Raw genomic sequence first — 26,023 nt, 5'->3', positions numbered from 1 at the left:
GGGCAGAGGAGTTGCCACTGGGTGTAGGAAGTGAATCGAGCGTTTGACTTCTTTCCAGGAAAAAGCTGTTGCAGATTGTAACGCATCGGAGATTGTGCCGACAACCTGTAACTCCTTGCATATTCGAAGAGGTTTACCGAGACGTTGAATGTTTTTCTCTAAAAAACTCTGTGAAGGAAAAATAGATGAGATAGGATTGAATATAGGATGAAATTTTTTTCTTATTAGAAAAATTTTTGTGAAAGTGTCTGGCGATGTAAGTATGGCTCCAAAGAAAGACCCCTCGAGGAGTCACATGAAGGGTGCATGCATTTAACGAATCCCCCTCCCCCCCCTCCCATTAATGTTTGAGACCGCTCAGATTTAAAGTTAGCCCGTGGTGTCACCGCTCTCTGCTTGCCGTTGGATAACTGTGGTTTAAATCGACAGAAAAAAAGCTTCCCTCCCTCCGCTCCAGCGGGAATGTTTCCTGTCGGATGTTTTCATCCGGCAGCCGCGACGTTTCCAGGGGCGGAAAGACGTACGAGAAAAGTTGATGCGCGCCTCATATGTGTCCAATCTGTCTTAGCTGCGAGCTACAGCCGTCTATAAATGTGCGAGGATCACAGGGTAGATAAAGAAACCACGGAATGCTCGGAAAAAGTGAATCACTGCTAGGTATTAACGGAGACCTCGTTTTCTTCGTATTGAAAGGTAAAAGAAATAGAGAAGAGAATCAAAGCGAGAAAGAAACTAAACAAACATGAATCAGATCAGGAGACACAATTTGTCTCGCACAAACGCTCACTCGATGAGATAGTTATCTATCTATAGACGAACAGTTCAGATAAATCGAGCTCACATTTTTATTTCTTAGCAATGGCTGCACTGCTTGAATCCTAATTGGACTCAATCGATAATTGAGGATTAAATTAAAAAAAAAAAAAAAAACGTTTTTGGTTTTCCTCTCTGTGCCTATGTAGAGATATCGCAATGTCAAAATTTAAATTTTAAGAAACGTCTGTGTCATCATCGGACAAAGAAATGCATCGATTTGACTGAAAAACGGCTGAACGGTTTTTTAGGAAAATTTGCAATTAATCATATTATAAGATTATAAGGAAAAAATTTAATATTATATTCTTTCTTAGCAGATAATTATATATCTATAAAAAACTTCTTAGCGGATCATAAACAAATGAATTTTCTGTTCGTATATTGAATTTGCCAAATTTTTTATTATGCTGAAAAATAGATACTGATAATACGCTAAATATAGAAAATACGCTATATGAATTTTTAGAATTAAAAAATTATTTACAATTTGGCAGAAAATTTGAGAAAATTGCCTCAGAATTAATTATAGATTGTTATAAAGTATATTTTATTAAGTTGTCGATAAATATTGCAACAATAATGACTACATGTTATTATATGAATTTTAATTATGAAATAAGTAAAGTAGATGAACTAAACGATACAATATAAAACAATTTAATTGAAAGAAAAAAATATTTAATGCTTAGCTCTCTTTTTTACCTTCTTTTAAAAAGGTAAAAAATTTTTGTAGACTAAATATTATATTAAAAAATAGTTTATACTGATCACATCATAATTAACTAATATTTTACTTCACAATATTTTACTTCGCAATATTTTATTTCACATGTATTTATTTGAACTATTTACATCAATACGCAATCTTCGAATATTGTGTAGTAAAAATGCAAATTATTGGAACGGTGGGTTCCGTAAACAAACATTATTAATAAGTCCTTCACCTCACGATGTTTGTGTTTCGAGTAAGAACTAGAAATTATCGCAGGGTCGAGGAGATTTCCTCGGCGTTCTCTCGTTTCAATGTCGACGATCGTTATCACTCGGTTAATTACCACGGGAACTCCTTTAATAATTAACGTTACACACACGCACGCAATACAATGGCGATCCACATTCTATCAAGCAACATAATCTCTGCATCGCGTGAAGCGCCTTCTCGGGCGGTGACTTTTTTTTTTTCACCATTTCTCGATTATGCAGCTTTTAAATTTATCTTCGAAATTCTCGGCCCGTGACATCGCGCATTTGGAAGAACCCGTTCTGCGTTCGTTTTAGACAAAGATGTGGTTTATGACAATTCGTTTGAGATTTCGGGGTACTGATTCTTTCCCTGGAAACGATACAAACCACCCACAGATCTGCCCGCCCGCTTAAGATCTCGTACCACTAGACGAAAATAGATTCACGTAGGTCGTGGACGCGAAATCGTTTAGTAGTTTAGTAGTCTCACATTTGCGCAACGCACATTCATTTGCGGCAGGTCAGTGATGACGCGTGCGTATCATCCCACGCTTTAAAAAGATCATCGGGTGACAAAATTTCTTTGTGTTTCTAATAAGACCGAGAACGAAATGAAACAGCACTTTTTCCGTCCGGTTGGATTTATCTTTCATTTTCTTTTGCCATTTGAACTTCTTTCTCCGACATGTTTGTTAATTTATTTTCGAAATTTCCTGCCCAGAAAAGTACAACGTTTTGCTGGCTTATAATATGAATTATTAAACAGTTTTATATCAATCTATTTGTTCATGCTGCTCTTTTATTTTGGTAACGCCGTACACAAAAATTCTATTATTTATTAAATATTAAATATTAAATATTATTATATATTAAACGACAAAATATGTGCGGAATATGCGGAGAGGCAGATAATGCTCGTGGCGAAAGGGTCGCGTGCATCCGATGAATTTTACAGACGTATGAGGGGCACGAGCGCAGCACTTAGCACTTTCGGCACAGCCTCGTTCAGATTTCCAAATATTTGTTCTCGCACCGTCTGGAACTCGAAAGACTCGTCGCGCAGACGTCGGTGTTTTTTTTTTTTTTTTTTTTTTTTTTTCGTAAATTCCATCGCACAACGGTACGATACGTGATGGAATCGTCGGTGTTAACACGAAATAAAAAAATGGATATTAAGAAGACCGATTCTTCGCGCTCGAGTAACTTGAATATAAGAATTCTCGTTTCTTGCTTTTCTCCCTCCCCCCCTCCTCCACTTTGTTTTACTTTTCTTATTTTATTCATGTCCGCGTACGTATAAAACGTTACCAAACAAGGTGGGAGGATAATTATCATTCCCATTCCCACTGGAGAATATTCACGGAAAGTACACTGCACGGTACACCAAAGCGTATAAATTTTAATCGTTCGTAATTGCTCGGGTACATATGTTCAAGGAATTCGCGTTTACGCCAGAAGGGTAATGCTTGATCCCATCCTACATCAAGATAACATGATACATGATACTTTTCTTTTTTTTTTTTTTTTCTTTGGTAGCTTTGAATTAAATTATCTATCTTTATAATTTTCTGCGTGTAAGCGTGTGTTTTATTAAGTAATGAGTGTAACTTGTAACAAGAGAAATGTATATATTTCTAGAATATAAGCAACCTAAAGAGGTGCGAAGTACCAGTTAATAGCTCGAATTGCTCGTTTCCATATAAGTTACTTATTTGATATTTTACACATATTTATTATTATAAAGATACAAGGCTTGTCCGATCTAAATTAAAATTACCTTTTTTAATGTTATCCTGTCAAGTATTATTATATAATAATTAAAATATATAACAAGCTTTTACATGGAATTGAAAGAAGTATTTTTATTTTTTTTCCATTATCTTTACACTATTATCTTATCAGACTTTCAAGTTATTCGGAGACATGTCATTCGCCAAGAGAAATTTAAGTCCTCCTTTATCTTCCAGCGCGATTTCCGGTTCTGAGTTTCCGCGCGATTATTGCGAGGCATCACGCGAGCATCACGCACCGCGGCGTGTATTGTTCCGTTGCCGATGACGACGCGAAACACCGTGTCCTCGATATATCGGAGGAGAGAGAAGGGGGAGGGGGGGAGGCGCGAAGAGGAGAGCCTGTGGGCGCATTCAACCTGGCCCCGGAATTTAAAACCGCGACGCAATCGTCTTTCCCTCCCCGCGAGAAATCCAAGACCCACACGCCACGAATCCGAGGAGCGCAGGAGAGGCCCGGCCCGACGGACGTAACGTTACACTGTTAAATCCCGTATGTAACACTAGTCACGTGCAACCCCCTTCGCTCCTGTTCCTCAGACGCTCGCTCACGTCCGTTCTCGATCTGTTCCCCGTTTCTCCGTTACGAGTTGCCGGATGCGAGAGCGACCGCAGCGGGGTCGCGGGCTCCACGTTTCGCGGGTCCGTATCCCGTCCAGCCGTGACGTCCAGCTCGTTGTCATACGCATAACGGATACTATGATCTCATGCGATCGTCTCGTATAATTTTAGCGAGATATCATCCGGATATGTGTGTGCATGTGCATACGCGTACGTCACGCCACTTCGGATATTACATGACCGAGCAGGCACATGCGTGTCGCATCAAGATGCGGCACGCCGCATCGAGATACCAAGACTTTAAATCCCGCCGACGCATTGATTAACGTTAATGTTTATTAAAATTAATAAAAGAATCTCGGCTTACTTCTTTGTCTGCAAATTAGCATCGCGACTTAAAAAAGTTAACTAATTCGCAGTTGACTAATTCGCTGAGCTAAAGCTTTAGCTGAGGAAAGTTATTAGTAATTGAGATTGATAAAATATTTAAGAATTCGATTTTATAATGTATAATGTAGAAATAAAAACCATAAGGTGCTCTTTAAATACTTGATGAAATTCGGAAATAATTATCTTTGGAAGTTGTCGACAGAGAGCTGTCATCAAACAGACCAAGTTGCAGTTCGTAAACAAAGAATCCCAAGTTTGAATCTCTGTCGATTTCGTTATTTTTTTTTTTTTTTTTTTTAATTTCCCACACATATTCAATTTCAGTGGGGTAGATTTGAATGCGAGATAAATTTTAAATGACGATACTTTCGTAAGATTAAGTTTCGAGAGTCCTTCGTTCTTTGAACGAAAGCTATGTTAGAGTCGATCTCTAGTGCAATATCGTACGTCACTTTTGTCTGAGAAATGACAATTTTTAACTCAAAATGGAATTAATTATTACTCGAAATTGTTATGTATCTGAATATGTTATCTGAAATTGTCTCATTCTCTCTTTCGTTAGAAATTCTCAAGCAATTTTGGCTTACCTATGCCTCGCAGGTAATGTTTCCACCGCAATCCGCAAGAAGCGCGAGAATGCAACGCGATCGCGCGACGATTGACGGTTGAAAATTATAGTCTGTAAATTTTGCGATATCGAGTTATCCGCGATAGAAGGACCGTTCTTCGCAAGTTTATCGCGTCGACTGAAGCTTTACACTTCCCGTCAACGAGGTGCAGAACGGCGCGTGGCGCTCCATTAGTGCGTGGTTGTTCTTCCACGTTTTAAAGGGACTCGTGCAACGAACTGCATTCCATCGCGGTTAATCCATTTACGTACGTCTATTTATAAGTGAAACACACTCCGCTCTGTGGATTTCGACCAAAGAATGCACACATACACACACACACACACACACACACACACACACACACACACACACATACATACATACAACACACAGATACGCGGAGAGCCATGCGTCGTGGCAAACGGCGCGTCGCGAAGCCGTCGATTTTATTTATAGAATCACGGGGGACGGGCACATGGTTGCAGGAGGTCATCGAGCGAAGAGAAACATTGGGGTGTTATAGGCAACGAGGGAGTATCGTTGCCTCGGCTCGAAAAGGGAAGTCTATTTCCGGAAAAAAGGGGAAACTTGAATTTGCCGAAGCAGAGGCGACCCACGCGACGCTTAACTGTGCGTTTGCTTGATTTAAAGAGATTGATGTGTGTGTGTGTGTGTGTGTGTGTGTGTGTGTGTGTGTGTGTGTGTGTACATATATATATATATATATATATATATATATATATATAAAATAGATCGTTGATATATATTAGAGATATGTGAATCAAAGTTTTTAATATCGAGTCGAATTTTATTCCTTGGTCGTATCCGAATCGAATCGGATTGAATGAAATTGAATCGTTGAAATATCAAAACCATATATTAATTAATGACATAATTATTAGATTAGGTTGAGTTTTAGGTAATAAAAAAGAGATTTCTATGTAAGAAAAATAATATTGATTATATAAAATCATTTTAAATGTCAAATTTTATTCGCATTCGAACTTCTTAGATTCAAAATTTTTAAATAGTTTGAATTCGAATCGAATCGAATCGATTCTTATTTATATAATTCGAAATGTATCGTAATAAATATTCGTAATGTATAATTTAAATCTGTATAACTCGAATCCGATCTATTTGAAAATTCGATTTGTATTCAAATAATTCGTTACATCTCTAGTGCATGTTGATGCGCCATGTGCGGGAAATACGACCGATAGAAATAGGAAATTTAAATAAATTTAATAAAGAAGAATTTATAAGAAAAAAAAAATAATCTTTCGGCTATTTTCCCGCACGGTTTATTCTACCGAGATTCTGTGCATCTTCAGAAACTTCCGTACTCTTGAAATCGAAAGGATTGTGTCAACTTGAAGTTCCAAGTGTGACCGCCTGGCCCGCGTTACAAAGAGCGCTCTCGTAACGCTTTTTTCCCGAGTCGCCAGGAAACCGGATGCGACATATATCGCGCGTCACGAGTCATAAAAGTACGTTAACCTGCTTGGCAACAAATTTTTTAACCGTTTCTTTTTTTGTTCTCAAGCGGCACCGCTTCCTTCGTCTTCTTACGTTGATAACTTTAAAACACAATCGCCCTCCTCCTCGCATCTCGCTCGTTCGCCGTTATCTCGATGTGCACTTTCAATAAAATAATCAAAAATGTATCTAAAACGAAAACTGACACTGACTGTCAGTTTTCATTAAGCGATCGACCTCGCTCCGAGGTTAACTTGCAGCTCATTCCTCACACTGCCGTCATTTTTTGTGCATTTTTTCAACGAGAGAATTCTCCATAAACAATTTGACCTTCTCTCTTAAGTGCTTCTGTTTCTCTTAAGGTATCTAAGATTGAAGAACGATATCTGTCACGAATGCGTGATTGCGACAGATTTCTTTATTGCGCATCAAGAATGCGCTCTTAATGGAGGTGGAAATTTTAATTTTTGTTAAACACGCTTGGTAAAATAACTTGTAACTTCTATCGCATACTGGCTTTTGACGAAACTTTCAGTTCGTGAGTTGAAGTTGATAAAAAGATAGACTTCTGGCCACATTGCTCGACTAATGCGTTTGTCATAGCCGTATCTTTTAGATACTCGTGCTCTTAACTGCCGCTAATGGCGATTCCCTTCGAGTGGAGTTGGAGAAAGTAATCAAAGCCCACGACGCACGAAGGGAAGAAGCTTAACAGGCGCGCGATGATCTCCAGCGCAGTTGCGGAGGCGGTGGTACGGAACGAACGAAACAGAAACGGACGGATTCGCTTTTTTCGCTCTTTATATTCAGGCTGGAAGTGATTTCACGCTCCGAAGGACCCTCCCTTCGGCCTCCAGACAGGATCTAGGCGAGGCATCCTGCCCTCAGCAATACCCTCTTGCTTACGAGCTTCTTACGTACTTAGTTAGTTTTTCTCTCGATTTCCACGTACAATTCATATTTAAAATTATTTAAATAATAGACACTATATTTATCACTAAATTTAATTTACGATATTATATTATATAATTTTTTTTATAATTTAACATCGATTGACAAAATAGAAATTAATCAGAGAATAGTAAATTGTATATTGTAGAATATATATAAACGAAATGCATGAAAAAAAAGTTTAAGAAATCTAAATTTAAATTTAAATTTAGCGAAGAGCGAAGTGTATATTTTATTGTTCTGATAATAGAATTAAAGATACATCAAGATTGGAGAGTAAGAAGAGTCAGTGTACAACAAAATTGAACATGGTCAATGATGGTTCAGGGACCTTGGCGGCAGATGGGCAGTAATTCGCCGTTGGTTCGCCTGCTGATAAGATTCTGAAAATAGTCTTGCCGTCATTCCGTTTTGTTGCGATCCAGGAGAAGAAGGCCGCGATTGTGATCAAATTCGCGACGATTCTCACAAGGAGCCGTGAGAGACAGGACGAAGGATGCTCGCTCGGTGATTCGTAACCCTGGGCGACTCGATATATGGTTAGTTTTTGCGGTGTGTCTTGGTCCATCGGCCAAGAGAATCGGAGGAGAGGAGGTCTCTCCGATGAGACATCCCCCCGGGCAACCGCATGTTGCAAACGCACTTACTTTGTGTAACCATAATCCATCGGCGATCGAACTTCGACGCGAGGGGAAAGCCACGCCGACTGAAATTTCATCGGACGTCGAAGAAACGAGCGATCCCAAAGAGGATCGTTTTTTTCTTTTTTTTTTTTTTTTTTCCTTTACATCTCTATCATTAATTTAATTGCATTTCGCTTTTGCTTCGTCATTTTTGCATTTAATTCCAGTTTACAAAAAGGGAAAATCCGACCAAATGGGACCAAATTGAAAATATTCGATATCATAGAATTCCAAATTCCACGCAGCTTTAAACAAAGAGATCCGCAACTGTGCAATCAGTATTCCTATATTTGCTTAATAAATCATAAATCGTTAGGTATAAATAAATCGTGACTCATCGGTGATCACGGAATGCGTACAGTAAGAAAGAACGGTTTCTTCTCCAAACAGTCGAGCATCTTAAGCGATTATTTCATTGAGCTAAAGCTTGAATAGCACGCAAGTGCTACTGACAGATTTATAATATCTTCACCACCGTGCTTAGCTGTCAATGGGATTATTGTCAGCTTAACGATGAGCGAAACGTGACAGCAATCGAAAACAACGATCAAAAATTGCAAGGACACATTGCACAGTTCGTCTCGGTAATGTATTCTTTGAATATGATATATCCTCAATATAACATAATTAGCCATAATTAACCGAAGCGATTACATAAACACAAGCCTTTCTTAAAATGCAAATTTTTTTATGAAGAAAACAAAAAAAAAACGATCTTCTAAAAATTTATCTTCTAGAAAATCATTTGAAGTTTTAATGTGCAATAAGCATCTGGATTAATACGAATTAATTTATTTTAGAATTATCGAATTATCGAATCTTTTAAAATATGATAAACTTCTTGTTTCAATTTAACAATATTTATTTAATCATGTTTCACATCTAGACAGCATGACTGAATGCCACGATGTACGCAACTTCAAATGATTTCTAATTTTCTTTTTCACGTATGAAACTGAAGATAAAACTGAAGATAAAACTGAAGTAAAGATTATCATATTAACTTTTTTTTTTATGCTATAAAATACTTTACTTGAAATGTGACTGTTGGCAGACGTGAGATACTAAGAACTCGAAAGTGCCAAATCATATACAAAAAAAAAAAAAAAAAAGAAAAAAAAGAAAAACGGGCAAATGGCGTTCGCGTGGCGAGCCCAGGCCAAACGGACACTCGAACCAGTTTTCGCGAAAGCCGAAAGTAAAGGGGTCTCGACGAAGCGGGCCTCTCGATATGAATGTCCCTTAATTAGAGTAGCCTGCTGGACCCTTTTTCGGACGCATGTTTACAGGATATTAGATAATATACGGCGGGCACACGCAGGGTGGGACACGGATCGACGCATGCTACCGTTAGAGAGTGAAATGCTACTGGGTGAGTTCGTTTTGGCTATTGTGGACATCGTTTGGTGGATCCTCGATCGGACATTTACCCCTCTCATTTAGGACCGTCCTGATGCACCGTAAAGATCGCAATTTATCGCCGTTGCCGACACGCGCTTTCTTGCCACCCGTTTGTCTGGGGGTGACAGTTAAAGTTTTTCGGGACCGAACGAACCGTTAAAGTTTCTCGGTCGCAAGGATCTATTGATCTGTTGCGGTTAATACCTCTCGAAAGGTTCAAAGCAATACGATTGACAATTTTCCACAACGCTCACATATGTGATTATTATAATACATGACGTTTTTTAAGATGGATGAGATTTAGTGCCTTCCTTCGTTTTCTTTAGTCCGAATCCTTTATTCTGAATTTAAAGTCGAGATTCTTTTACTTTCAATTTTCACATAACATTTGAGGTATTTGGGAAAAAAAATCTGGGATAAAAAGTTTTTACTCGTTTCATCAATAATGCAACGAAATGTTCGTTCCATTATTAAAGCAATATGATGAAAGTATAAATCTAGAAGAAATGATCGATAGCTTTGCATGGCAAAAACTGTGCGATAGATTTCAATCGCGATCGCAAACGATTTGTCAAAATCGATCTATCCGGACTCTGTTGCGATTAAATGCTGTCCCGATGTAAACTGGTTTTACAGCTATTTCAATCAATTAAACGTACAGTAGGGCGAGGTACACGTGTATCGACGTACGATAGGTATCCATTAAAGGTACATTCAATTGAACACCTGGACGTATCCTTCGGTCGGTGGAATTAAGGGAAGCTTTGAATTTCACTCATGAATGGTTTAAACCCATTTTTAGTCGATCTACCCTTTAGTACAGAATTTGGAACAATTTTTTATGTATGATTTTAAATTATGGATCAGTAACAAATTGTTATATATATAACCAATTGTTACATACAAATTGTTATATATTATCAATAACAATGGGTCCTTTCCATTTAGTGACACAAATCGACGCATCATTTTGTCCTTGTTAATCATCGAAAGCCAAGAAAGATAGAACGATACTTGTGTCGACTTGTGTCACTAAATGAAAAGCAAACTAATATATATATAATTAATTATATTGTATATTATTTTATATTAGTTATATATATTATTAATAATGCCGAATAATATTAAATATAATAACTAAATGTAAATAATATTAATTAAATAAAAAAATTTTGAAATTATATTTGAGTTAATAAAAAAAAAGGTTAATGTAAACTTGTCGGAAAATATATTTACTTATTCGAAATATAATTCACACGGTTTCGGTGATTTGCTATTAATCATTTAGTAGCTGTTAATGATCCGTTGTAACGGTTAAAAATCCATTTATATAAGCAACATTTCGTCGATATTCGATTTAGGTATGGTTTCTCGTTCGAGAAGCGACGTATTAGTTACCATTATCGAAATGACCAGCTAGGATGACAGCCATTAAAACTATGAACCAGCTGCTTCCCTTCATGGAGTTCCCCCATAGGTGGAAGACCCTGCAGTGCATCGTGCATTATAATTAACCATATAGTGACCACGCGAAGTAACCCCCATATTCATACATAGATAAGTAAGCCATCCACCTACACAGGGTGCCTTTAAAAATGTTACGTTGTTACGTATTGTTATTAAAAATTATAAAATTATAATTTTCACAATCATGTTGCTTTGCTACGTAAAAATATATATATATATATATATATATATATATATATATACGCACTAACGAATAATATTTTATAATTAATTTTTATTAAATATTTATTGTTGTAATATATTTTATCTCAAAATTTATAAATCTATTTTTGTAAATTTTTTTTTGTCATTTAATTTATCATTTTATAATAATTAAATTTTAAATAAATACTACGGTAACTTGCAAAATTATCTCAAAAATTACAAAAAAATTAAAGACAGATATTGATTAGATTTATTATTTCAGAGATATATTTTTCATTTGTATTATTCTATATAAATTATAATATATTATAATATATTATTGTAATACTATTATAATATATAAATTGTAATACTTTGTTTTAATGCTTGCTCCCCCTGATCGCTCCTACCTTTTTGTTTAAAAATATAAACCTTTTATGAAATTTTTATAACATTTAATTATTTTAGGTAATTTATTGCCATGCATATACACTTACAATAGTTTTCATGTCACCCTATAGTTTACCCCCATGCGTTTATCGGGATCACCAGGCACGCGTCCAGGTGGATGTTACACAATGTTCGTTACGAAGCGCGATGCGTGTTGTTCAGCTGTCTAATTTTCGATGATTTCGACTCGGCTTCCACGTGTCGATTAGAACATGTTGATGGAATATCAGATAATGTCGACTGCTGCTGTTTAACGTCTGTACAACGTATTATTAATTTAAAAGAGTTGGAACGATAATATGAAACGATAATATGAACGATAATATGAGAAGAGCAGTAATACATATAGCAGTAGTACAGTGTGAATTAATTACTATTTTAGTCGAATGATTTTTGAAATTTAATTTGTAGAATTAAAATTATATTATCAAAATTAAATTAATTAAAAAAAAATGTTGAAGAAAGCAAAATATTGTTCTTAAAAACAATAGTTAAAAATTATAATTTTCAAATCTATATCACAAAATATGAAATAAAAATAAAATATAAAAGACTAAAAATTATTAATTAATCAAATAAAAGATGTATTATCTTAAACCTTAAAAAATTAATTTTATAAAATTATCTCTTATAGCATCTCGCGATAATACTATAATTATAAAGTATTTCTAATATATAAGTATTCCTAATCGAATAATAAGGATAAAGAAATGAAAACACAATAAGTAGGAATGCAGTAGAAAGCATAATAGTTTATTACTTGCTTAAATGACTAGATGACTAGAGGGATTTATTAAATTTCTAAGATGACATGTACATAGGACATCCTCCTGTTCTCTCATGCGACGAGAGTACGGAGTTGCGAATTGTTTGTAATCAATTAGTCTTTGGAGGCGCTGCATCGTTGGTTTCATCGTGGAACCAACCGTTTCAGGCTTTCGATGGACTGTCATCGCCGAAAGAAATCTCTAATAAAGCTCGTTGTATGCTGGCAAATCAATAATAATTTAAGCTGACAATGATTTAGCAATCATTTAAGCATTGCAATTGGCAATCTTGATTCTTACGGCGATGAGTCCATCCAAACCTCCATAAATCACTTGACAAATTATTTACAAAAATTAATTAATACATCCGTCGCGACTAACTCTAAAGAGGATTACTTTCATGAATAATCGATGATAATATAATAAGGCTCGAAAGACCCAGGAATAAATATACAAATTTTGATAGCGCAGACGAAGTACATTTTACATAAATCGATCGATGATATAACCTCGCGCTGAAGAATTTATAACCTCGCACTAAGAATTTATATTATTTTTTTAGAACTCATGTTCTATTACGCGGTGCTCGTTATTTTGCGCAGTACCTACTTTCTATATAATTTTCAAAATAAATATTATTCAAATATCATTTAAATAATATTTCAATATAACCAGTTAAAAAATATATTAATTTTTTAATAGCTTTAAGCTAACTGTTTCCGAGTAGGTCTCTTTGTCCGGCGCACTTAAGTTAACATGGCGATTTTTTGCCACCGCAGCAAAATAAGAGAAAACCGCACGTGTGCACGGGGTTTAAAAATATGCGCGATCATTTCAGTTCGACGTCGTCTTCTGCGTGGTCTTCGTTATCGTCGTTGTCGTTGATGTGATGTTCATCTTCGTCGACGTTTTCGTCGACGATTCGATGTTTTGCTTCGATGCGTCCGTGGTCATCAACGGCTTCTTGTTCACGTCGCATACTTTCCGAGCACGCCAATAATCTGCAAAAAAGATATTGAACAAAAGGATTATTATTAAGCGACATTGTTTAAGCGTTGTAAAAAAATAGCCGTAATATTGCATTATATAAGAAAAAAAATAAAATTATGCGCGACACGCGCGATAAAAGATCAATGAGCCATTCGTTCCATTCACTCAACGCATTCTGAATAAATACATATCTTCGTGAAGAAACACGTGATGCTTCTTGTAATAAGTATATTCTTAAGGTTCTGTACAAACCAGGAGATTTCGTGAATCGACGGGGGTCATCTCATAACGACGTCGCGTAACCTGTATAGAAACACCGTGCGGGAGAGAATTTCCACAACAAAGACTTAGGGATATATCTTAGGGACCCCTACTTCGATCAGGTAGCCACCTGAGTGCCCTACCCTCGTTTCTTTCTGCTTTTCTCTCTTTTTGTGACTGACTATTTGACAGGTGCGACTTAATGTTAACGGCACCGGTTTGGAAATCTGCTCTTTTCCTCAAAGTTCCGATAAAAAATGCGAAGGATATGAAATTCGCATTTGCACCTCTGAATTTGAACATCTGTGGAAAATCTAAAACTACACAAAAATATAAAACAAAAAAATCGTTCCTATCATACAGTATTAATTTTAGCATTAATTTTAAGGACATATTACACATATTCTTACTTATGATAAAAAAATTTATGGAAAAATTATAGATTATTTTAGATTGCATTTAGAAGTAATATAAAAAATTTTGCAGTGGTTTAGAATTTGGATAAAAAATTATTTAAATACGAAGTAGAAGTGTGTTTAGATAGTACTATAAAAATTAAAATCTCAATTTGTTTATATAAGTATTCAAAATGATTTATATATAAAGTTTCATTGCGATGCAGAAATTAATTGATGTTTAGATAAAATTAAATTTTTATTTATAGAACAACTAAACTTCTTTAATGAAACTTTGTTCAATGTAACATATAACACGTAAACAATTTTGAATATTTAAAATACTTACATAAAAAAATTGAGTTTTTTTGTCATTATTTCTTTACATTACCTTTCTATTAGAGCATCTTTCTATTTATTCATTTAATAATTTTTTATCCAGATTCTAAACTGCCGCTAAACTTTTTTATATTTTAAAATGTGATTTAAAATAATCAGTATACTTTTCATAATTTTTTCATGATTAATATATAAAAGTTATAAAAATAGATATAATATGTCCTTAAATTAAATTTTTTTTACGTTTTATGTTATAGTCAATGTCACATTGTAATGTCACATTATCACGATCACGTTCTAACAGTAGCTATTATTATGATCAAACGTGATTTTTTTTCATCATCACGGAGTACGAATTAATTGGTCATTCGTCTCCGTGACATGGCACTTAAAGTATCGAAGAACATTAGCGTTCGGAAATCGCAAGGAACGGAGCATGGCTCAGACCGATAAATCGACATGAAAAAGGTTGAAAAAAATCTACACAACGGCCATATGTCGAAGACATGATCCTTTCTCCGCGCTTCTCTCTTTTTGGCAACGGTCTGCCATATGGTGCGCGAAACCAACGTTCTCTTCCTCGACCAACGTCCTTTCTTCCTTTCTCTTTCTTTCTATTCCTCTGTCTCCTTTTCTCCAGTTCACGATTTCGCTTGTCAACATCTGTTTCCACGCCTCAACGTGCCACGAAGTAGAGATCCTAGATGCACCGAAGAAAGCTTGACGCTTACCTGTCCGTATGTTTCGAATGTGATTCCGCCTCGAAAATTTTCTTTTGTTCATTGATCCGAACGCGATCCTCCTGGCGTATTCTTTACTTAAGCGAAGGATCTCGCTTGGATCTTTCTAGACGTTAGACGTTTCGGATTTTATAGGAAAACCACACGAGCGAATCACAAAGTCCGCTTTAAGTCGCGATCGAAGCAGCTCTTTGTCAGTATTTCTTCGTAAAAATCTAAAATGTTTTCTAAAGTTTTAAATTCTAAAGTTTTCTATTTGATGATGTAGAAAATAACTACGATCCGCACTATTCTTCTGTTTAAAATTTGGTTAGAAGAAAATAGAGAGAGAGAGAGAGAGAGAGAGAGAGAGAGAGAGAGAGAGAGAGAGAGCACCTTTTAGCATTTTTAATCATGCGATTTAGACCAGATAAGATGATAAACCAGATAGATAGATGTAAAAGATGAAATTAATTAAATTAAAAATTTCTTTATTTTACACATTTGTTTTATTATTTATTTGTTATTATTCATTTTTCTCGAAGTAAATGTAAAGATAAAGCAAACGAGTGACGACGATGATAAATGCTACGGCAATAAAAATAGTATAAGTATGTTATTAAGAGAAATTAAATATAGATTTGTATGTGTGCACGGTACCTGATGTCGTTAAATGTTAGTCGTAAAATTCTGAAGATGTTAGTCAGTTCTTGAAGGTGTTAGATAAGCAAGGGAGAAGTGTGAATTAGTGTGTGCCCAGTGTACTTGGTGTATTTTGCATCAAGTGCGACTTGTCCCAGCAGGTGGTGTGCGACCTTCGTAAGGCCCCGCGCGACACGATATCGCGTGTTCGCGGGTCTGATTTAATCGTGGGAAAAGACGTTCCAGTCGTCATGGGCCCTTGGCAAGGGCCAACAGGTGTCGGTGGAAAAAGAGTTGGTTGCGCCGTGCCGCTCTGCTGAATTTTCGAGGGTTTCGTTTCGTCGTGTTCCAGCCCAAGGAGTCACCCTGTGGGGGATTATCAGTGCAAATAGGTACGGGATCTCGATTCGAGGTTGAGAAACCATGGATTTCCTTCCCCCTGATATTATTGTTTCAAGGTACGAATGATTTGACTTGCGAACCCGTACGAATTCCTACATAATATCAAAAAAGACGTTAGAGATCCAGTCGATTGAGGAACAAACGTGTTTTAAAAGCTTGTTTTTTTTCTTTTTTTCGGAGAGAAACAGAAACTGTACTCGACTCGGAAATCTGCGATTTGCCCGTTATTATCAGTCTCGCATATATAAAGACATGCACTTTGCATTTTGCACGTGGTCGATAAAATAGAATATCCATTGTGCACAAGAATTCATGCGAAGGTAGGAGCGGGTGTGTCATGCCGGAGGAATCCAAGGAATGCAATCCGAGTTTCTTATACTCCTTGGAAATTGGGGGCCCTTCGATGACTCAGAAATATTACAGGTACTTTAAGTTGCCCGTCTTTAGACTCATGACTCATAGGCGTGATCTCATTCCCAATCGTGAAGTTCCTTCTCTAACAACACCCCGGATAAACCGGCGACCAATGACCAATCATTTCTCACGATCGTGTACGAGTGTCTACTTATCTTTCCGCGATAACGCCAACATTCTTTTTTGTAGATATATTTGGTTGTTGCGTAGAAGCCAGTAAAATGCTTTCCCAAATATAGTGAAATTGCTTAAAAAAAAAAAAAAAAAATAGAGCTTCATTAGTGGATATTAAATTTTCCAAGAAGTAATTATTAATTAATTTTTAGCTTATTGCAAAAATATTCCACATACGATTTCGATATAAAAGTTTTTTGAAATAATTACATAATATAAATTATATAATATCAAATAAAAAAGTTATCAATGAAGATTATCAAGGTTATTCATTTACGTAAATAATAAAAAAAAAAGATCTAATTAAACTAGCCTCTGATCTACAATTGAACAACCAGTTTACAAAAAATAGATTCTTACGATAAAATTTCAAACTTCACTAATTAAAAGCACTTAATATATTCGTGAATAGAATTTGAAAAAATTACGTATATATTTTATAAATCACCTAGAAGGAAAAACAATAAATCTCTAATAGATCATTTAGATTATCGCTGCATCCTCCTTTACGACGCGTGCTTCTGGCGTAAGAAACGACTGCCCGACAGGGTGGTAGCTTGGTCAAAGGAGAGCGTAAGACGGGTAGCCGGAGTACTTGGGCGAGGGATCGCTATAGAAGCGGAAGGAAGAGAGAAGGGGAGGAAGAGGCGGCGAGCTTAGAATAAGAAAACAGGTCGGAGCCACGCGACCAAGCCGCGTCTGCGCGTCCGGCTTCCCTTTCTTTCGTCGCGGCTTTCCCGCCAAAAAAGCCGTAGCTACGCATCTCTACGACGCCACAGGCGACAGATTCGCAATTCCCCGTTCCAGCGTCATCCAACAGGTAAAATATCTGTCTATGTCGATTAGAGAAGGCTAAACGTTGAAACGTTGGAACGTGCGCTTTCCTAACAACTAGCGTTGCTCGCTAATCGCAAGTGTCCGTCGTACTACACCACATCGTTACATAATTCCCAATCTCAATGAACATTAGAGCGGCATGCCATATTGAATTAATTGTGTAAGAGATATTTTTAGCCTCCGCGCATTAAACCCAGACGAAGACGATACGGGCCGACCTACTTTCGCGCGCGCCCGGCACATGCATTCCGCGAAATTTTCGACGCGCGCTGTGTCCGTCGTCCAGGGAAGCTTGTCGAACGCGCCGCGGGTGACTCATGCTCTCTCATGCATATTCCGCGGGTGTACGCGCGCGCGGGGCGCGTTCGCGCGCCTAAATCGCGCCGCGATCGCTCGCCACGTCCGAGGAGGCCCGTCGGAGCTGATGAAAAGGCCCCCGCGCGCGTTGATATTTCGCGAGAGAAATGTTGCTCACCGTGAATGCTGGTCTGCCTTGAATACGGATTACTCCGCTTTTTGCCGGGCGACCGGTCGCTCCTCGTCTCGTTGTTCCGCCTCTGGTAATTATTCTCCTTGTCCTCGGAGCGGGGATCCACTCCCCATCTCCTCGCGAACTTGCTCCTCTCCTCGTCCAGCGCCTCCTGGAGCATCTCCATGGTCTCCCGCGAGTTCGGCCGGCCGAAGAGGCAGCGTGGTACCTGCGAGGTACTCATGATCGTACTTGGCAACACCGTGTAGTAGAACTCGTGACAAATCGAGGCTGCCAGCATCTCGGGATCCTCTTGTGTTGCCACCGTACGTTGCGTAGTCGAGCGAACGAATTTCCGGAAACTTTCGCTTTCCAGCCTCAGCCTGCTGCCCGCGCGCCTCTTTGTTTCGAGTACCGAGTGTCGTGGGCGTCGATCCTCCTCTGGTTCCTCCGATCGGAGTGTTCCGGAGAAGCGGACGAGTCCTCGGCTGCGTAAATCTCTTTAGTCCGCTCGACTTTTCTGTGAAGTTTCCTCCTGGAAAGAAGACTGATCGTTTCTTGCGGGCTCGCACGACTCGCGCCGGCCGACTCCAAGACCAATCGATCCTCGATCCTCACCATTCCACAGTCAGACCAATTCTGATCCGGGAGTCGGCCACCTCGTATCCGTTTGAGCGAAGCCACGAGGTCCGGTGTTCCCTTCCACCAGACGTTTGAATTCAAATCTGATTGGTGCGCCGTGCGGGCTGCGCAGTAAAAATGGCGCGAATTTCGCATAGCGGCGTCCTCGTCGCACGCGCGACAGCGCTCGCTCGCGCTCCTCCTCTGGCGCGCTGTCCACGTGTATCCTCCTCGCCACCACCTCGTTCTCTCGTACGAAACCGTCCAACGGATTATGCCAAGCGGATCACCCGGTGGTAGCGCGCGCGCGCGCCGTACCTTTTGCCTTTTTTTCTAAGTAGCATGATGCATAGAATGATCACGATCGCGATTTAAGCGTGCCGCGTCGGGACTCGAGACGATCTTTTTTCCGCCCAGCTTTCTTCCAGATTACGTCGATGCGCCTGAGCAAGCGCGGAAATTACTTCTTCGTCGTCGCCCCAACAAATTTCTTTTCTTTCCTATTTTTATTTTTATTTAAAATCGTTTTCTATATATCTTAAGAAATTATTAATTTTAAGGATTAATATCGATTTGAGAAATAGATTTTATATTAGAAATATTATACAGATAAGAAAAAATAATTTCCATTTTTACATATCAGATTTCGCTTAAAAGTTTCTTGCGATTGTTTTATTTAGTTTTTTGCAAATAGCATTTCGATAAAATGTTAGATTGAACTTGACACCATACACATAAGTGTTAAGTAAACAGAAAAGGTCTGTCGTTCTATTTAATCTGTCGTTCTATAGTTCTGGTTTGAGGGTGCAGCGAATGTTAGAATAATATTTTTTTCGGAAAAGTACACTGAAGAATAGATGGTTTTGATCTTATAAATGCGCGCACCAATGAGACTGCAGGACAATTGTCGTGAACACGACTGCCCCGAGCATTTTTGCGGGAAGTTGAGCGTTCTGCAGTAAGAAGAAAAAACGGTCGTCCGAGCAGGTGAAGCAGCCGGAGAACGAAAGGGAGTGGAAGCAAGTCTCTGGCGGAGAATCGCCCTTCGAGAGTCGCCGCAATCGCTTTCTCGAGCGCGTAGAAGATTCGGTAGACGTGACTTATAAACGTGCCACTGTAACCAGTAATAGCTTATAGTTTTTGTATGATTAGTCTTGACGTAAACAGTGCGTCATATGTATATTTAGTATTTCTCATAAATTAAATATTTTATCGATTTTCATTCACTTACTTTACTTGAAAGAATAACGTTTCTACTGAATTATCTAAAAATTTCATTAGATTTAAAAATAATTTTACTGATTCATCAAAGATATTATATGACACTGAAGCGTAATGATAATATTGCAAAAATTTTTAATATTTTAGGCACTAATTATTTTAGGCACAAAAAGATAATTGGAATAGATAATTACGAAAGAATAGGAAAGATAATTGGTCTGAATACTGATATATATATATATATATATATCCAAGTCCAAAGTTACAAATACTGAACAGTGTGATACAAAGACTAAATCAAGTTTCATCTTTGATCTTCAAACATCACAGTTTCTTTGAAATTTTTTTCTAACAAAAATCAATTTAATTATAATTTAATTTGTTTAGAAAAATATGTCGTGATTATAATTTAATTCGTTTAGAAAAATGTATTGTGAATGCAGCAGTCAATGATAAATCATAAAATACATTTTCAAGTCATTTTCAACATCAACGAAATTTGTCTTTTCTTTTTCGTCACGCTTCCTTAAATTCTCAGAGAATTTCAAAAGAATTCTACATTTCTAAAATGAAACTTTACTGAACATAGAAAGAATAATTTTGTTAAAAATTTAATCAGATATAGATCTAAAAATAATTTTGTTGGACCATCAAAATTATTATGTAGAATGTTTGAGCATGATTATACAAAATTAATAATATTCCTTTCACGAAGATATAAATTTTTAAACAACAGGATATATAATATAAATAGGATAACAATATATAAATTCAATTGAAAAAAAATATAAAAACACCTAAGATCATATCCTGCCGAGCAATGCCATCTGTTACTCTATTGTTTGAAATTTATCTCGGCTTATTATATTATTTATATAAATTTCTCTTTTGAAAATCACCGTTGGTTATCAACGTTGGATATATAAATAAGTGAAGTTTATACAAAAATATATATAAGAAAATGTAATAAGTGTTTATATGCACGTACATTAAAATTAAGCGTGACGTACGCCGCCGTCACGAGAATCGAGACGTGCAATTATAAGCGTCTCGCTTATAATTTGGGTGGTCGGTAATGCGGCTCGATCAAGTCACGGCTTGCTATATCACGGCCGGCCGAAATGACGGGGGTAAATTCGACCGTTACAGAAAAGAACACGAGGCACATTGCAGCGCGGCGCGCCGACCGATGGATGCATGTGCGTACACACGCGGCACTCGCGGACTCTTTCTTCTACGCATCATCGCAGGGAACAGGTGAACACCACGACCACCGTGGGCCAGCGCCCGTAACGACCATTATGGTGTGTGATTGCTTCTTGAGAGATTTTTCTCGTAATATATCCACGGAAGGCGATTACTGATGATTACGCGCTTTGCCGCCTCATTATTTCTTGATTATTTCCCAATGTGATCTCGTAGCGAGCGCCAGCATGCGAAATTCTTAAAGCGGTATCCATTGAACGTAAAGAATATTCTTTGTAGTGAGGGATGTATGGAGATGGAGGATTTGAGAAGCGAGCGTACTTGTTACCAGGCAATCTGCCCTTCAGATCTTTATAGCACGCGGATATTAATGCGTAAACCTCGACGTTACTCTCCGGAGCGTAAATTGCTTCTCCTGCTCTCGTTTCGGCACAGCCGTTGGATCTCCGAGGGAATGCCGACTTCCTCCTTGTTTAAACGCGGGAACATCAATATCCGTGGGGGATTTCGTGTTTCGAGGCCCCGCGCTCCCCACGGGCTCTCACTTCCGGTGCCGGTCAAGCAGACCGGAACACGCGGGGTCCCCAAGTACACCGTGACGTCGGAGCATCAGTCAAAAATTAGGCAGAAACCGATCCGCAGGGGTTCAATGCCAGGATGTGGCTAATACCGGGACTTCAAACTCATACCGAAGACGATTACCGGCTCGATCGTTTTTTCACGGTTTTATGATCGATCTAATAGACGACGCGATCATGATTTTTAACAAATGTTCAACGTAATATATTACTATTGCGATTTCTTTTTTTTTTCTGATTTTTTGATATTTTTTTTTTGATATTTTTATGAAATTGATAAAAAAAATTATATATAATGTAATATAATAAACCGAGTTAAATTTCAAAGAATAGAATAATAGATGGCATTATATTTGGTAGGTAGGATTTTAGGGGAGCGGGAAGAAATATATTTTCTTTCTGAACTTATATCTATAAATTTAGGACAATTGCTTATATCGCGAATCGTGTTATTTTTAATGGATTTGCAACAGCTCAAAGCTAAAGCCAAATTAGTTGGGATAACCCTTTTAATAAATCAAAAATCAAATTTGAAATCGATTAATTTCCCTCTTTTGTTTCTTCAGAGAAATTCTTTTGCAAAAATGCAAAAAATATTATCTCAGCTAGAAGTTGAATCTGCATTATCCCTTTTTATCCCAAGCAGACGTATTGATAAAAATTGATAAAAATATAAAAGAAAGAGGAGAGAGAGAGAGAGAGAGAGAGAGAGAGAAAGAGAGAGAGAGAGAATTCACGTGTTATTTTTTGCGTCGTTAAAATTGCTTCGATATTTTCATAAATTTCAATAAATATCTCAGAAATTTATTTTTGTGACCCTAAATATTAAAAAAAACGTAAAAAAGATTAGAATACTCCCTTAATTCGATAATAAAAAGCGTTTGCAATTTATAAAACAGGAGTCCAAGTTTAATTTTTATAATATGCTAGCGGCTTTTTTGCATTCTCATCTTGCACATTATGCGTGCTATCACTTGCAGACACGAACGTTATCTCGCAACGGAGGAAAGCGTCGGACGAAAAGATGATCGGCAGCTGACGTCGGCAGGGAGAAAGAAAGTGGAGTGGAGAAACATCGAACGAAACGAGCGGAGGAGTCGCCAAGAATAAGGTAAGAAAACTCGAAACTCTACCCTTTGGCCATCGGCGCGAGCACCTGGCAGCATATGTGCCAAATATAAAAGGACGAGTCGTCTCTGTGGCCTGGTCTCCATATATATATATATATATATATATATATCTTTCTCTCTCTCTCTCTCTCTCTCTCTCTCTCTCTCTTTCTCTCTTTGCAAATTCTGTGCGAAGACTTTGAAAATTCTGCGGAATCACCGATGCACGTCTCGCGCAGCTTTCGTCGAGCGTCGAAATTAACGGAAGCACACCGCGTGTCGGCTGATGGTCGGTCAACTGTTGGTCGTGATTGTTGCCAGCCGCGCATTGGACTCTCTATATCACTGACGAAACAATGTATCTATCGGCGAAAAGGTTTATTGTAAAGTTTTACAATTAGAATTTTTAGTAAGCGGGATAATATTTTCGATACAAATAAAATTTTCCAGATATGTTCTCACTGGATCACAGTAGATAAATAAGAAATTGCGCGATGTATATTGTGAATTACAGTGCATATATAGAAAAGAAAAAAAAATAACAAATAGTTGTTTATTTGTTCTTGAAAAATAGACGTTATTATTAAAAAATAAAAAAAGATCATAGTTTTTATTATAAAAAAGTAGAAAAATGGCAAAGAAACATTGGCAAATGATCGTTGAGTTTCAATTAATGATTGAATGGCTTTATCATATATGTATAAGTAAAGTATTATAATTAGTATACAAAAATATATTTCAAAATGAAATTTGCCCGCATAAAAAGGCGCTTTCTTCAGAGATGATTTTTTTTTTTATATATTTGCAATCACAAAGTAATTACAAATTTAGAATCTATATATAACTGTCCAATGTACATCTTTCATCTTGTCAGCTACATTATTTTCTTTATAAATTATAATATAAATTATAATCCTATGCATATACAATGACGTACTGAAATTTCACAGTTGGCATCCTATTAGAAAATGATAAATTGACAGATCTTCATTAATCTCAGTTCACTCTAATACTTTGATATTTGATACTAAAACTGCTTAAATTGTGTTACAAGAGAATCGTGTGTTTCGATGAAAACGTAATATTTAAAAAATTTTTTTTATCTGATTATTCAAGAGAATCTGCAGTAGCAACTTGACTTGTTTATATGTTCCAGACGGAAATGAGACGGTATCTGTACGTTGTCGCGTTTGTCATAAGTATCAGGAATAAGTGGCGAACAGCTGTCACTGGATTGCTTTGAAAATTTTGGAACATTCGTCCAATCGTGAGTAGTGAAATGCAATGAGATTCACACGAGCTTGCTTCTTTCGTGCGCAAGAAATCGCACCGTTTCGAAATCCTATTGAGACTCTGATAAACGAACTTGTGCATTTGCAATGAAAAGCATTAGTAATTAGCGTTTGATAAATAACATTTTAAGCCGGCAAAATTCTAAAGCTCGTGGATGAGTCATGCTCTTCTTCCACCTCATAAAATTCACTTATCTCTCAATTATTATCAATTTTACTCAGATCACATCGCAACGTTTGATGGACGATCTATAAGACCTAACTCACGTCATTATCCCTGCGTGAAGAAATTAATAAGTCAGATTGCTTTATTTCGTGTTTTTGCACACCTAATTAACTCGTTATTTATTTAGATTTTATGTACATCTTATAAACACCCTACCTTTTTTTCTTACCTTTCGTCGCATCTAACTCGACTCGCCGCCGTATCAAAGGCTAAAACGACCGCGAGTAATCGAACCAGTTTATCCACGCGACGTAAAAATCGCATGTTTATCGGAGGGAGGAAACATTTGATTTTTTTTTTTGTAGGATGTGCCTCTGCATTTTGTGCGTGCAGCTCGCAGTTATTGTCGCATTTATTCCTCGCCATTTCTCCCTTCGTCGGCGCGACGTCGCGTAACATCGAGCATTCGCATGATGCAAAAAAGGAAAGAATTCACAGTTAAGAATCAGCCACTTTTCAGAACGAACGAGAATACAGTGACACCGTTTCTTCGTAAGAGCGACGACGCTCAAGGCCGACGTCGCAATTTCAATCAATTTAGATCTCTCGTGGTACACAAACGTGACGCACATTTGCATCGTTGCAAGCTCGTAATTTGTACGATTTTTACGAGCGCAAGATTGATAATAACTGGATTTTTCCTTTGATAACGCCAGCAGTCATCATTCTTTGTATGCGATATAAGTGACTGAATTGATAAGTTAATTAAACATTAAGATGTATGCAATTGCAATAAAAAATTAAGGCTATGGTCAAAAAGCCAGATAAAAGATCGACAATTCTAAAATTTATTTATAGAGATATTGGAAAATACTAATAGAAGATATGAATGTTTCGACTTACTTAAATCCTCTTCAGCAGTAAGTAAAAAAGACATATAATATAAGAAAGAAATAACATGATGAATAAGAAAAAGAACTAAAAACTAAAATTAAATCTAATAAACTGATACAAATGATGACATTATACAATTGATATAGTAAAAATAAACTAGTAAAAAATGTGATAGATATAAAATGTGTAAAGGAATAAGAAGTGAGAAATAATAAATTATTTATGGGAGCTCGAGCCATGCCTTGTCGAAACGCTCTTCTATTAGTATTTTTAATATATTTATGAATAAATTTAGAATTGTTGATTTTTTTTACCTGGTTCATAATTTTTGACCATTGCCTTAATTCTTTAAGCAACTGAAATTAAGATCTCTACTCCTTACTTAGAACATTGAATTTTGATTGATTCTACACGTTACTAGAAATAAATAGGAAATCAATTTTTTTTTAAATATATGTATATGTCACGTATCGGTCAAGGGTGAGAAAAATTGTATTATCTTAATATGATTTTACTTCGTTATTATCCAATTAAATGATAAGTGAACATGGGAGATGTGCTGGCGATAAAACATGATGTTTCGATGCAAGTGTTATTGTATCTCGTTTCTCAATGGAAATGTATGATAATTGTGCGGTTTTTACAAGTCTCATTTAGTTTTCGAAGAGATATATCGCGGGGAGGTCTCTTCGGGAAGTTAGATCTGTTTGTGATGGAGTCTACAACCAGTAGAAGAAAGAAAGCATAAACGTACAACCGAGATTCTGAACAATGTGGGAGGA

At 37.0% G+C, this 26,023-nt stretch overlaps 1 protein-coding gene and 1 long non-coding RNA gene across 3 annotated transcripts in view; one reads left to right on the top strand and one right to left on the bottom strand.

Moving 5' to 3' along the window:
• Positions 1-26,023, top strand: part of LOC148935775 (uncharacterized) — a 107,613-nt gene that overhangs the window by 48,297 nt on the left and 33,293 nt on the right. Inside the window, exons 3-4 of the long non-coding RNA XR_016140265.1 lie at positions 22,761-22,891; positions 24,046-24,156. This is a non-coding gene — a long non-coding RNA (uncharacterized LOC148935775). The remainder of the gene's footprint in view (positions 1-22,760; positions 22,892-24,045; positions 24,157-26,023) is intronic.
• LOC105428336 (uncharacterized) lies at positions 12,472-19,237 on the bottom strand. 2 transcript variants are annotated; one of them, XM_089081320.1, is made up of 2 exons: positions 18,161-19,237; positions 12,472-13,513 (listed from the first exon to the last, which is right to left on the bottom strand). In XM_089081320.1, exons 1-2 carry the CDS (start codon positions 18,453-18,455, stop codon positions 13,347-13,349), a joined length of 462 nt encoding a protein of 153 aa, XP_088937446.1. In that variant the 5' UTR covers positions 18,456-19,237; the 3' UTR covers positions 12,472-13,346. The 2 variants fall into 2 exon arrangements, with proteins under 2 accessions (XP_088937446.1, XP_088937445.1); XM_089081319.1 differs by lacking the exon at positions 12,472-13,513 and adding an exon at positions 16,731-16,921 and having other exon boundaries at positions 18,161-18,803.

The sequence above is a fragment of the Pogonomyrmex barbatus genome, unplaced genomic scaffold (assembly GCF_055798465.1).
Source record: "Pogonomyrmex barbatus isolate J1 unplaced genomic scaffold, ASM5579846v1 scaffold4, whole genome shotgun sequence".
Lineage (NCBI taxonomy): Eukaryota > Metazoa > Arthropoda > Insecta > Hymenoptera > Formicidae > Pogonomyrmex > Pogonomyrmex barbatus.
This window is presented reverse-complemented; position numbering and strand designations above follow the sequence as displayed.